Source organism: Hyperolius riggenbachi, chromosome 5, assembly GCF_040937935.1.
Source record: "Hyperolius riggenbachi isolate aHypRig1 chromosome 5, aHypRig1.pri, whole genome shotgun sequence".
Taxonomy (NCBI): domain Eukaryota; kingdom Metazoa; phylum Chordata; class Amphibia; order Anura; family Hyperoliidae; genus Hyperolius; species Hyperolius riggenbachi.
The window spans coordinates 103756922-103770731 of NC_090650.1; the positions used below are offsets into that span (position 1 = coordinate 103756922).

General features: G+C 44.8%; 1 protein-coding gene across 2 annotated transcripts in view; it reads left to right on the plus strand.

Annotated features, from left to right (window-relative positions):
• WIPF3 (WAS/WASL interacting protein family member 3) overlaps positions 1 to 13757 on the plus strand; it is a 116671-nt gene extending 102914 nt beyond the window's left edge. For both annotated transcript variants that reach the window (XM_068236080.1, XM_068236081.1), the window contains 2 exons: positions 6831 to 6932; positions 10813 to 13757. In XM_068236080.1, the coding sequence (XP_068092181.1) occupies positions 6831 to 6932; positions 10813 to 10853 (143 nt within the window). In that variant the 3' untranslated portion in view covers positions 10854 to 13757. The remainder of the gene's footprint in view (positions 1 to 6830; positions 6933 to 10812) is intronic.
• The last annotated feature ends 53 nt before the right edge of the window (positions 13758 to 13810 follow it).

Here is a 13810-nt window from a genome sequence, read left to right on the forward strand (position 1 = left end):
CCGGTTCATTGCCCGCAGCCCCGCTCCAGCCTCCTTCTTCCGGTGTCTGTTCCGACACCGGCAGGCGAGCAGGTCTACAGCAAGATGGCTGCCGAAGCCCTGTACTGGAGACTATTTGTGTCTCCAGTACAGGGCTTCGGGCGCCATCTTGCCGTAGCCCTGTCAGTGCGGGAGACAAGCAGGAGGAAGGTGGTCCCGGGAGCAGCGCACCAGAGGCCAGAGACTTCTGCCAGGTGAGTAAATGCTTTCTTTTCCAGGTGAAATGTGCTACCATTGCATTTCTTTTCTGGTGAAATGTTTGCCCGCATTGCGTTTCTTTTCTGGTGAAATGTTTGCCCGCATTGCGTTTACTTTCTAGTGAAATGTTTGCCCGCATTGCGTTTATGTTCTGGTGAAATGTTTGCCCGCATTGCGTTTCTTTTCTGGTGAAATGTTTGCCCGCATTGCGTTTCTTTTCTGGGGAAATGTTTGCCCGCATTGCGTTTCTTTTCTGGTGAAATGTTTGCCCACATTGCGTTTCTTTTCTGGTGAAATGTTTGCCCGCATTGCGTTTACTTTCTAGTGAAATGTTTGCCCGCATTGCGTTTCTTTTCTGGGGAAATGTTTGCCCGCATTGCGTTTCTTTTCTGGTGAAACGTTTGCCCGCATTGCGTTTCTTTTCTGGTGAAATGTTTGCCCGCATTGCGATTACTTTCTAGTGAAATATTTGCCCGCATTGCGTTTCTTTCCTGGTGAAATGTTTGCCCGCATTGCGTTAATTTTCTGGTGAAATGTTTGCTCGCATTGCGTTAATTTTCTGGTGAAATGTTTGCCTGTATTGCGTTAATTTTCTGGTGAAATGTTTGCCCGCATTGCAGTAATTTTCTGGTGAAATGTTTGCCCGCATTGCAGTAATTTTCTGGTGAAATGTTTGCCCGCATTGCAGTAATTTTCTGGTGAAATGTTTGGCCGTATTGTGTTTCTTTTCTGGTGAAATGTTTGCCCGCATTGCGTTTATTTTGTACTGACATGTTGCCCGCATTGCGTTTATTTTGTACTGACATGTTTGCCCGCATTGCGTTTATTTTGTACTGACATGTTGCCCGCATTGCATTTATTTTATACTGACATGTTGCCCGCATTGCGTTTATTTTGTACTGACATGTTTGCCCGCATTGCGTTTATTTGGTGCTGACATGTTGCCCATTGCGTTCTGGTGTCCGGGGTAACTGTTACTGCATTTATTATTTAATGGTCATAGATGGCTATGTTTGCTGCTTTGTGGTTACGGTATACTATTAGTATCACACAGTTTCTGCACACCCATGATGCAAAGTCTCGTTTGTCCACATCATGGCGTAAACACTGCTTTCTTATGCCTCGCTGTTACATCATTACGTTAGCTCCGCCCATACAATGTCATGCCCCCCCCCCGGCCTTCATCGCAGCACGCTCCTCAGTCCTCCCCACTTTTCGCCCCCCTTCATGCGCCCCCCCCCCTCCCTGTCCCAGGTTGGACCCACATAAATCTGGTCACTCTAGTTAAGGTCATTAAATTTGCAGATGACACCACCATACTTGGCCTCATCAGTAAAGGGGATGAACGCACCTACCGCAGTGAGATTGAGCGAATCTGAAACTGGTGTAAGGACAACATGCTCGTCCTAAATGCTGCAAAGACTGTCGAGTTGGCCGTGGATTTCAGAAAGCGCCCTCCTCCACTCAACCCGGTCTTCATCGATGGTACCGAGGTCAGCAGAGTATCAAGTATTCGGTTCTTGGACACTACCATCCTCAATGACTTGAGATGGAGTGAAAACACCACTAAATGCCAGAAGGCACAGCAACGGCTTCCTAAGACAACTAAGGAAGTTTGGCATGCCGCGGGAGCTACTGTCAAGCTTCTACACTGCCACCATCGAGTCAATCCTGTGCTCCTCTATCATCGTCTGGTATGGAGGCGCCACCACAAGCGACAAGTACAGACTACAAAGAGTAATCAAGGCCGCAGAAAGAATCATCGGTACACCCCTGCCACCACTAGACCTCCTGCATGCATCCAGGCTGAGGACAAGGGCTAACAGGATCATGCAAGACCCCCACCACCCTGGCAGCCGCTTCTTCAAGCACATGCGCTCAGACCACCGCTACAGAGCTATTTCCACCAAAACCTCCAGACACAGGAACACCTTCTTCCCCCAAGCAGTGCACCTTCTGAACTCGGGCCCTGCACACAGCAGGCCTGTCACCCTGGACTAGAAAGCCTGTATGCACCGACTCTGTGGTTGCTCTTCATTCCGTGCATATTAGCTCCTAGGACTATTTAACTATTTAGCTGTCTCAGCCGCTATGCACCTTCTCTATGTCTGTTCTTCATTGCATGTCCACCTGCACTAATATGTTTTTAACGCCTATGTCAATGTATGTAGGTGTATTGCACTACTTTTGTTTCAATGCCTATGTCAACGTATGTATGTGTATTGCACTATTATGTGTTATGCTGTTCTTGCACTATGCACAATGCTGATGTGTACCACAAACAATTCCGAGTGTGGCTACCGCCACACTTGGCGAAATAAATTTGATTCTGATTCTGGAAATATCTGTGAGCTAGCATAAGATCTCACACTCTTCTCTCAGTAATACTGTACTATTCCAGATGGAATTCACTTACTTTATTTATCTCTTCCTTCCCTAGTGTTCTCTGTGCTATTTATAGAGCTACAGTAAGCTGCAATCCGATTTCACCGTATAGGGGGCTTATTATTTCATGGTAGATGTCCAGCGACTGACCTGAAGGTTTTATGTCAGACCGGTGAGAATTTTGAGGCAATTTATTACTATCCACATCACAGTGACAAATATCCACACCATTCTACCTATAGTTAATGTAGTTTCTCAGTCCCTTAGGTCAGCTCCTCCTGAGTGTGGGTTTGTGCTGGGAAGAGGTACTGCCGTTAGTTTCTCTGAATAGGTACACATGGGTTCCCTGACAGTGATTTGTATCTATATTTGCATTGCAATCTAGTTACTATAGGAATGACTGGTGCTGCTGCAGCTCTATGCTGCTTAGCACCCATGTGACTTCCCTATTCTGAACTGAGTACAGTAATCAGATGTCTGCCGCTTGGTTGCTCTGGGTTAAAGCAGACCTGAACTCAGAACTTCCTCTCTGCTTTTAAAGATAAGCAACACCATAATAACCTTTAATGAAAAACATCTTTGTTACAGCTTACAGAACTCAAAGAACGCAATAAATCTGCAGTGTGTCTACTTCCTGGGTTCATGGAAGCAGAGAATGAGTTAATAACCTGTGTTTACATATTAGCTTTGCCTGCTAAGACTGCTGAATTTTTGTGCTGACACAGCTGAGAGCTCAAATGACAATTGTGATTACTTACAGATGGGGGTGAATCAGGCTCTGTTCCCAATAGAGCGGAGGACTGACTTTTTTTGTCCATTGTCTGCTCATTGCTAAGCGAACGGCTTCTATGTTATGTGATATAGGAGCTGTTCACACTTGTTACACTGCAACGAATCCGCAGTATCCTTAGCAGTAAGCAGATGCATTGCCCTATGAGGGATTGCATCCTGCAGACCATCGGAGCGGACATTATACTGTCTTCTCCCGCTTGCCGCACGTGATGCTGAAGTCACAGCCTTAAGAGCCCTTTTCCACTAGCAACGATTGTGATGCTGAATCGCAAAGCGCTAGTGATTTTTGAATTACTAGGGTTTCCACTTTAGCATAGGAATCGTGGTAGGTATATTCCACTACCGCGATTCGATTTTTACAAAAAGCGCAATCGCGTTTGGGAGCGATTTTTTTTTTACCACGATTCTGCAATGCAAGTGCATTGCGTATGCAAAATCGCAATCGTGCGTAAAAATTAGTGACAAGGCGCGTTTCGCTAGCGTTTAGCAATTGCGATTGCTAATGGAAAAGGCCTTTTCTTTTTAAAAACACACAGGGTGCACTTCTCTGTTTTCCTTGTGTCCTGTGCAAGTGTTCATGTCCACTTATATCACCTGAAACGATCTTTTTTGATAGTTTTGATTGATGGTTTATCTGCAACCAGTGAGCAGATGTGCAGCTTGTCTCTGACACAAAAGTCATCAGTTATCAGCCCTTGTGTTTAGTATAAGCTCTCTCAGGGCACATAGTCTAAAGGTGGCCATACACTTATAGGTTTGCAGCAGATTTAACCATCAGATAGATTTCTGTCAGATGCCTGTCAAGTGGAATCTGACAGGAATCTATCTGATGTGTGCCACACACTAGGAGCAGATTTCAGAATGAAATCTATTGGACCATTAGAGCCAGGGGTGCCTCTAGTCATTTTGTCACTCCAGGCGAGAAAACCTGTGGCGCCCCCCCCCCCCCCCCCAAGCCCCTCCACCCCAGGAAAATAATCATAATGCAGCATCGTTTCACCAGAAAATAATCATAATGCGGCAGTGTTTCATCAGAAAATAATAGTAATTATTGTAATTCAGAATCGTAATTCACCAGAAAATAATCGTAATGTGGCAGTGTTTCACCAGAAAATACACTTATTGCAGCAGCAGTTCACCGGAAAATATTCGTAAGGTGGCAGCGTTTCACCAGAAAATACACTTATTGCAGCAGCATTTCACCAGAAGTTAATCATAGGGCAGCAGCGTTTCACCAGAAAATAATCGTAATGGGGCAGCGTTGTCAGAAAATAATCGTAATGTGGAAGCGTTTCACCAGAAAATACACGTAATCCGAGCAGAGGGAAAGAGTAGAGAGGGAGAGGCAGCATAAGCTGTAAGAGGGGGGTAGAGGAACAGAGGGGGAGGGATAGACAGCATAAGATGGAAGAGGGTGCAGAGAAACAGAGGGGAGGGATAGACAGCATAAGATGGAAGAGAGTGCAGAGGAACAGAGAGGGGAAGAGACAGCATAAGATGGAAGAGGGGGCAGAGGAACAGAGAGGGGAGAGGGAGAGACAGCACAGCACTAAAGCACAGGTTTACAGCTTTACCAGCCTACAGCCTAACCAGCTTTCAAAGAAAACTCTAGTATCAAAAGAGCAGGGCACATTCTAGCAGTTATAACAGTACTGGGAGTCTGCACACAGGACAGGAAGTGTTCTTAGCAGCCTGCCTGCATACCTTCTCTTCTGCCTGTGCATGCAGCTTATCATCTCTGGAGTAGTAATGGGTCGTTCGCGAACGAGCCGGCTCTTTGCTGCGAACGACAAGAGCCGGTTCTCAGTTTTGAAAGAGCCTATGCCTCAGCCGCCCCACAGAGCTCTGCTTTGCTCTGCAATAAAGGGCGCTGAGACATGTTGGGAGATGTAGTCCTCCTCTTGCAGCTTGTAGGAGTGTATGGGGCGGAGCAGAGCAGTAGCAGGAGGGATTGCCCCAGTCAGAGAAGCAGTCTGGAATTGTCATGGAGACGGGGGCAGAGCTTTTACTCCGATTCTGAGTGGTGTTTAGTGATATTTAATGAAGAGCCGATTCAGAGCCGTAAGAGCCGGCTCTTTAATGGGAGCCGATTCAGAAGAGCCGATTCTCTGAAAAGAGCCGGAATTCCCATCACTACTCTGGAGCAGAAACTTCCCTTCTCCCGGGCTGTGTTGCTGTCTTGTGCGGGGGCGGGGCTCCAACACGGACACATCACATTCTTCTCTCTGTGACTGCATCTGTCCCCTGGCTGTCTCGCTCCAGTGTCTGTGTGCAGCCAGTGACACAGGTGGGGGGTCAGACTGTCGGGGGCATAAGCTGGCTGGCCGCTGGCTCCTGGTTTGACTGGCGTGGGGCGGAGTTAAAGGCTGGGCCACACGGGATAAACACTTTACCTGTGTGGCTACTGAGAAGAAGGGGCACGGCTTTAAAGAAGGAGCCTGGCAGAGAAGAGCAGTATTGATTGCTCTATTGGCTGGGGAGAAGTGGAGGTGGAGGCACTGCTGAGCACATGGTTGCGTGCCGAGCACCGGGGACTGAGTCGGGAGGTAATATAATATAAAAAACAAACAAAAAACATGGTCACAGTAGCAGCGGTGGGGGAATGCGCCTCACCACCTCATGGCGCCCCAGGCAACCGCCTATACTTGCCTGGTGGGTGAGACGCCCCTGATTAGAGCCAATGCAACTCTATGGACATCGAAATCGGCTGCAAATCAATTGATCAATAGATTTGATCGAATCGATTTCCCATCGATTTCATAGAATCGATGGCTAAAATCGACCAGTGTATGGGCCCCTTAAAGGTAGTCATACACTCATAGATGGCCAACAGATTTGACCATCAGATAGATTCCTGTCAGATGCCTGACAGGGATCTATCTAATGTGTGCCACACACCAGGAACAGATTTTTAACAGGCTCCAGAATGAAATCTATTTAAAATCTATCGAACCGCAGCATTGCACTGTTCAATCCAGTGCAAAATTATGGACCCGGTCACTCCAGCCGCTACTCGCCATTGCGGCGGCCGGCGTGACAGCTCTGCGCATGCGCGGTTCATAGTTAGAAAACCACACATGCGTAGGACTGTTACACCAGTCGATACGATGACGCGTAGCGGCCAGCGTGATGACGAGCGTCACGGATCAGGAAGCCTTGGCCAGACACTCAGCGGGAGTGTTGCCAGTAACGGAGCCGCCAGGGGGACCCAGAACGGAGCCAGGAGGACCCCGGGGGACCTCGCAGCCTACAGTGGGCTGGAGGAAGCCCCAGGTGAGTACCAATTTTAAATTTAACCCACTGCTCAGGGTCCCTTTAAGCTACTTCACAATATTATGCAACAGGACAGACATACAAGAGCCTGCACAGTATGCAGAAACATCAATTTCCTGACTCTCTTGTTATTTCTTCTCCAGATGACTTTGAATCAAAGTTTGAATTTCACTCAGTTGAAGATCTGCCACCGCCCGAAATATATGAACCATGTCAGCGGATTTACCCTAGCAAGTGCCCCTCTGGTAAGTTTCTGCATTTACAGTTTAAGCCAGAAATGTCAATAATAGATAACGGACTGTACTATCATTCAGGTTTCTTTATAAGCACGTGAAATGTTGGTACTGACACCCAGGGCCCCGTCGTAACCTCTCCTTCAACCCTGACCAAAAAGCAACATTAGGGGCCTTTTATTGCAGCCATATTATACCCTAGGGCTCCTGAGCTGGCTGCACACACACCAAAATCACCCACCAACTTAACTATGCTCCTTGGGGCCGCTGCAGTGTTTTTGGCAGAGTAGCGACTCACCTGTCTCAGCGTGTGCGCGCTTCTATGCCAGTTTCTGGCTCCAGGCACTCCTTCAATTTATCCACCACTGGCTGCATCTTCTCTGTGACCTGCAGAACATTATCACGTAATTATATGCGCCAGGTCACTGAGGAGAGGTGCCCCTGCGAAGATGAAGACATTTCAGGGGCTTCGAGGAGCACAGATAAATTGGGGGTGGACCTAGGAGGGCCCAGCAACTGGCTCAGTGCCCTGGGACAATTTTCCAGGTTGCCCAGATACATAGCATTCTGCCGCCCAGTCACTTGGGTGCAGGGTGAGCTGAAGGACGGTTCTCCCTGCTTCTGCTGAAATACTGGGTGGCATTAACTAATCCCCCTACGAGTTATAGCTACTCGGAGGGAGAAGTAATTTGGGGTCCCGCTATTTAACATTTAAAATAGGTGATTCCATGACTCATTACTGTTAATTAGTGCAATATATTCCTAACAGAATAATTAAGTGTTAAACCACTTAAGCCCTCAGTCGTTTTCACTTTATGGATTCGAGCAATGTTCACCTCCCATTAATTCGCCTATAACGTTATCACTACTTATCTCAATGAACTGATCCATATCTTGGTTTTTTCCGCCACCAATTAGGCTTTCTTTGGGGGGTACATTTTGCTAAGAGCTACCTTACTGTAAATGCATTTTAACAGTAAGAATAAGAAAAAAACAGAAAAAATTCATTATTTCTCAGTTTTCAGCCATTATAGTTTTAAAATAATACATGCCTCCATAATTAAAACCCACATATTGTAATTGCCCATTTGTCACGGTTATTTCACCGTTTAAATTATGTCCCTATCACAATGTATGGCGACAATATTTTATTTGGAAATAAAAGAGCATTTTTTCCGTTTTGCATCCATCACTATTTACAAGCTTATAAAAAAAAAAAAAATAGAAATATTTCATCTTTACATAGATATTTAAATAGTTTAGACCCTAAGGTAAATATTTGTGTTTGTTTTTTTTTTTTTTTGTAATTTTTTTTTTTTTATTAAACATTTTATGTGGGTATTTTTGGGAGGGTGGAATTTAAAGTGTTTTATTTAGGGTAATATTTGTGTAGTGTAATTTTTTTTTACTTTTAGATGTAGAGTTACTCTTTGGCCACAAGATGGCAACCTTCAGTTTGTTTTAATGACGTCACTCTAAGCGTACAATGTACGCTTAAAGGGACATAGAATCAGAAAAAGCGAAGCTTCCGAGAGAAGCTGTCGCTTTTTCTGCGGGGGAGAGGAATCAGTGATCGGGCACCATAGCCCGATTCATTGATTCCTGGGCTACCGAATCCACGGCCGGGAGTGCGCGTGCACGCGCGCGATCGTCCGCGGGATCGCGCATGTCCTCCTTGACATTTTTATACGTCAAGGAGGACAAAGTGGTTAAGTAACCCAAATAAAAGTCTCTGCTCGGGAACTCATAGAATTAATCATTATATTGAACAGAGTCCGTGACTTTGCTAAAAAAAAATGTTCTCACAATATACACATCAGAAACTGCTTCAAAAACTGTACACAAATGTTACACTGTTCACTACCAGTCCTTAAACCAGCAAGGCCAGTGATACAGCATTTGTGACCAACAACACAGCTGCACCAGTACAGACAACTTGCAGCACTCTCAAAGTTTGAAGCAAGTCAGCTAACACAACTATGCAAAGAATGCATTTGAGCAAAGTATAGTAGGTGCATTTGCCTCTTCAGATTGGATCAGTAGTACCAGTGGCGTAGCTAAGGAGCTGTGGGCCGGATGCAAGTTTTACAATGGGGCCCCCCAAGCACTCTATACATAACAATTGATACGGCGCACCAAAACCTGCCAATGGCAACTACTGTACAGTGTCTGAGGTGCAAGAAGGGGATGGGGAACAGTTTGTTAATGATTACCACTATTCAAAGTATCTATAGAAGTGATTATTATGAGTACAGGACCAATAGAGAGCTAATACTGTAGTTGAGGGAGGGCCCTTCGGGGGCCCTTCTGGCCCAAGGGCCCTGATGCAGTCGCTACCTCTGCACCCCCAATTGCTACGCCCCTGAGTAGTACCTTCTAAACAGCCCTCAGCCCTGGTAGGAAACACCAGGCTACACCGCTGCTGCAGTGCCACCTAGTTTGGTAAGACTCATCTGTAAGAGACAACATAAAGTCAAAGCCAAATAAAGGCCAAAAAGGGCCTACTGCTAAATAGCTTTTTTGGGTCCTCATAACACTTTTTTCACCAAGGGACATAATAAGAGTGTGTGGGAAAAGTAAGACATGAGGCATGAAGTAAAAGAAGAAAAATTATGAAAACATTTATCGAATTCCATTAATGTTGTATTGTCAGAGGTGTATCTGGGTAATATACAAACACTGAAATTGCCCCCCCCCCCCCAATCCCTCTAAAAAACGCATCCTTTCTCGCATGCATGTGTTATGGTTGCCTGTGTTTTTTGGCTCGGGATATTGCTGAAGTTACTTTTTTGGAATTATCTCTTCTTACTCCCTCTCTCTGTCCTCTTTTCTAACACTAAGCCTAGTGCAACCTACATACATAAATTAAGTAGCCATGTTCCCCAGATTACAGATTGATCGGATATGAGGTCTGAGTGAAGGGGAGGCATGGGGGCAGGCAAGGGGTGCCGCACAGGGTCAGGCATGGCGCCCTCGGTGCCCATGGCATGAGCCATGCCTGCACCCCTCTAGATACGCCTCTGTGTATCGTGTCGTGACAGGCTCTGACGGATTGAGGGAAGGCCTCAGACTTACATACTTAAAGAGAACCCGAGGTGGGGTTCTGACAATGCTATCCACATACAGAGGCTGGGTCTGCCTATACTGCCCAGCCTCTGTTGCTATCCAGATCCCCCCTAAGCCCCCCCTGCGCTCTGCTATCCCCCATAAATCACAGCCGCGCTGTCGACACGCAGCGTGTCGCAGCAGGCTGTGTTTACCTATGTAGTGTCAGTGTCTGCGCTCTCCCCGTCTCCTGCATAGCTGCGGTCCCCACCCGCGTCCCTTCCCTCCCCGCTGATTGGAGGGAAGGGACGCGGGTGGGGACCGGAGCTATGCAGGAGGCAGGGGGAGCGCTGAGACTGACAGTACAAAGGTAAACACAGCCTGCACAGCGCGGCTGTGATTTATGGGGGATAGCAGAGCGCAGGGGGGCTTAGGGGGGATCTGGATAGCAACAGAGGATGGGCAGTATAGGCAGACCCAGCCTCTGTATGTGGATAGCATTGTCAGAACCCCACCTCGGGTTCTCTTTAAATATGTCTTTGAGTCACAGGTGACACTCTACTCCCCTCCTCGGCAGTGCAGTTGTGGCCATGTCTCTAAAGACTGCTGATGCTCTTTAGAAACATTTGCCTGCACTGTCATTTTTACCTGAGGTACTGTTTAGGGTACTAAGATGAAAGGGGCTAAAAATATTCTTGTTTTTTGTTGAGCATAAGTCCTGGACAATAATAGCTCTGTGTTCAACTGAAACAACCCATCTACCAGCATCAAGAAGTTGTGTATCACAGCTTTAACAGAGCAGTTATGAGAACTGATGTTTTAACCTTCTATTTTACATTGTTGCTAGGACCCTCTGTTCCACCACCTCAAAGACCACAAATTAGATGAGACAACAATCACTTCGAAGTCCGAAGGATAAAAAGGTAGAAATACCTGGAGAAAAAAGAAGCATTCAGGTTCTGGGACTGATTTGGAGTTTGGAATTCTTAAGCTGTGATCAATGTGTGATTCTGAAATATTTATGAAGATTTTGTGATGTTCTAATGTACATAATATACGAGTAAAACAATGGTCACCATGTAAGGTGGATTGTTATAGATTTGTAGAAGTCAGAACATGCTATATATGCTAAAGTAAATGTTCATGTACCAGTGAGCCAGAAAGCACAACAATGATGTATTCATATTGTATGCAGTATAGCGAAATGTGGAGTTGCCTGTTGAACTATTCTTCTGTTTATGTTAATAATGGTGGAGGTGAATAGATGAACTTCACACAGTAACAACCAACATTAAGGGCTCGTTTCCACTAGTGCGGCGTGCGTCTCGTAGACGCACGCCGGCACTGAGCAGGTGGGCGGGATCGCAGGCGAATCCCATGAGCCGTGCCATGCACGGCTATGGGAATCGCAGCCTCCGCCGCGAATTCTGTAAGGGGTTCCGGCCGAATCACTACTGCAAGCGATTCGGCCGGCGGCGCAGTTATCCCCTATGGCAGAGTTTCCCCACGCGATTTGCCTGCGGGGAAACTCTGCGGATTCGCGGCCGTTTCCGCGAGAGTGGAAACGGGCCCTCAAAGGAAAAAACAATCCAGCCCAGACAATCGAACGGCAGATATTGACTATTTCAGCTGACCAAAGTATCATACCTGTGGGTACCTTAATACCTTTGGAGCACCTAGGAAGTAGGTATGGTCAATGAGATGCAAATAATTTTGAGTTGATGCATTATGCAAATTGTGTAGGCAAATGTATGCAGCTTGAAAATGAACCAATTAAATCCTACTGAGGTAAAATTCGATTGGTCCATTTTCAAGCTGCATAAATTTGCATAATCCTGCATCAACTTGAAATGATTTGCATCTCATTGACCATCCCTACTAGGAAGTAAAAAAAAAAGTACTTTATTTCCATGAAAGGTTTTCACTTATACAGACCATGGTATATTCAAACGAAATAAGGTTTTTCATTGCTCCCACAGAGCAACTACTTCTGTTCTTATGTGTGAAGGAAATTCCTAGATATTCTATAAGTACAAGTAATCCACTTGCTTCAGCCAATAGTCTAGTGAACTATCACGATTTAGGTGCCTATACATTGCTTAATTGATCGGTAAAAAATCGAGTAATCAACTTTATTGGACTATAAAGTGGTCCATACACTGCAAGCAAGCCATAATGGCATACAGTAAAACATAATAAATTATTCAGGTTACCCAGTTTTTCCTTAATTATGATGATGTTTCAGCATCGAAAATGCTTCTTATAATGTATATACATATTGCTGTGTAATGGTATGTAACCTACCCATCCAGTGAGGTTTAGCCTAGGTCATGATGTCATGCAGCCTGCTTCCCAGAGTACTCTGGGAGATCATGTGATGTTCCCACTCAGTTGTCAGAGACCTCATTGGCATCTCTGATAAATTTAAGAATGTAAATCAGGGTGACGTAAGATTTTATAATGGGCAAACAGACTACATAATTTATAAATGAATATTGTAAAAATAAGCAATTGTATTCATGTACTAAAGTTCTAGTACACCAATAATTATTAAATCGGATGGTCGATCGATCGCCTAATCGCTAGATGTTCCATATCAGTACATTGTGAAAAAGCTTTCAGTTAAAACGCGTATAGTGGGAACTGGGCCATAGGAAAACATGGACATTACTGTGAAAGTATGTCTACTTTCAGTTATAACTGAGAGCAACTGATTAAGTGTAAAAGGACCTTAAGTCATTAAAGGTATCATCTAAACAACTTTTGTTATGCCTTCAGCCTTTTACAACTGCTAGTGTGGATTAGAGGGGTATTAGACTGCAGTGGTCAGATTTATGTATTTGGACATCCCAAATAAGAGTTTCTATTTCATTTTTGATGTACTCTTTTGGGCAAACAGTTAAATGAACTGATGTATGCAAGTGCAGGTTTTTTTTAAAGCAACCCAGATAGCAGACTTTCCTATGAAGAAAGTGCAACAGCGGAAAGGGTGTGTCCTTTACCTCGGAATAAAAAAGCCATTTGGTTAGCTATTTTAAAAAAGTGACAGAAGCGCCTCTATAGTTTGCAGTAACCGTAGTCTATCCAGGGCAAAGCTTTCTTTTGGTAAAGGGTGTTGCCTCAATACTATTGCTCACTCAAAAGCCTTAAATGTATCATGGACAAGGGCAATTTCTCAGAGGTTCCCTAATGAATTGAGAATGTCATTGTAATTTATTCTTCCTTTAAAATAGCTAGTCAACAATTTTTCACATGCTTTACAGGCTGTAAACTGAACCTGTCGGGTAGCATAAATGGCCATATAGACACCGTTGCCTCCAAATATCTGTCCTAATCCTCAAATCTTGCCTTGTGTGCCTGGGGAAGTAATAATAAGCACAATGACTTTTCACACTGCTTCAATCACATAATCACTCGCTACTACAATCTGGTATAACACAGGTTGCAAACTTCAGAAATACATATTCAATATTTAAGAAATTAAGGCCAGCTATGGGAATCATTTATGTTCTTTGATGATCTTCAGGCTAGATGTACCTTAGCAAATCAAGCCAAAAGGATGTTAACTTTCCAAAAGGTTTTCCTGCTTTATAAAAACGTTTAACTGCATGGAACCTGCAAAGGAAGGTAATTTTACTTACATTAAATGTATTTATTACATGGGCATATAGACAATACAGCAATCCAGTTATTGTGTGCCTTTTCTAAGCAAAGCAATTGAAATAACTATGTATGATAAGTGATTTAGAAAATGCCTGCAACTTTCTCAAGTAAAGTCTTTTTGTCAACTGACTGTGGGTCATTTCTTTTTTACCTGACATTAATGGGGGATGAAAAAAGTTTTG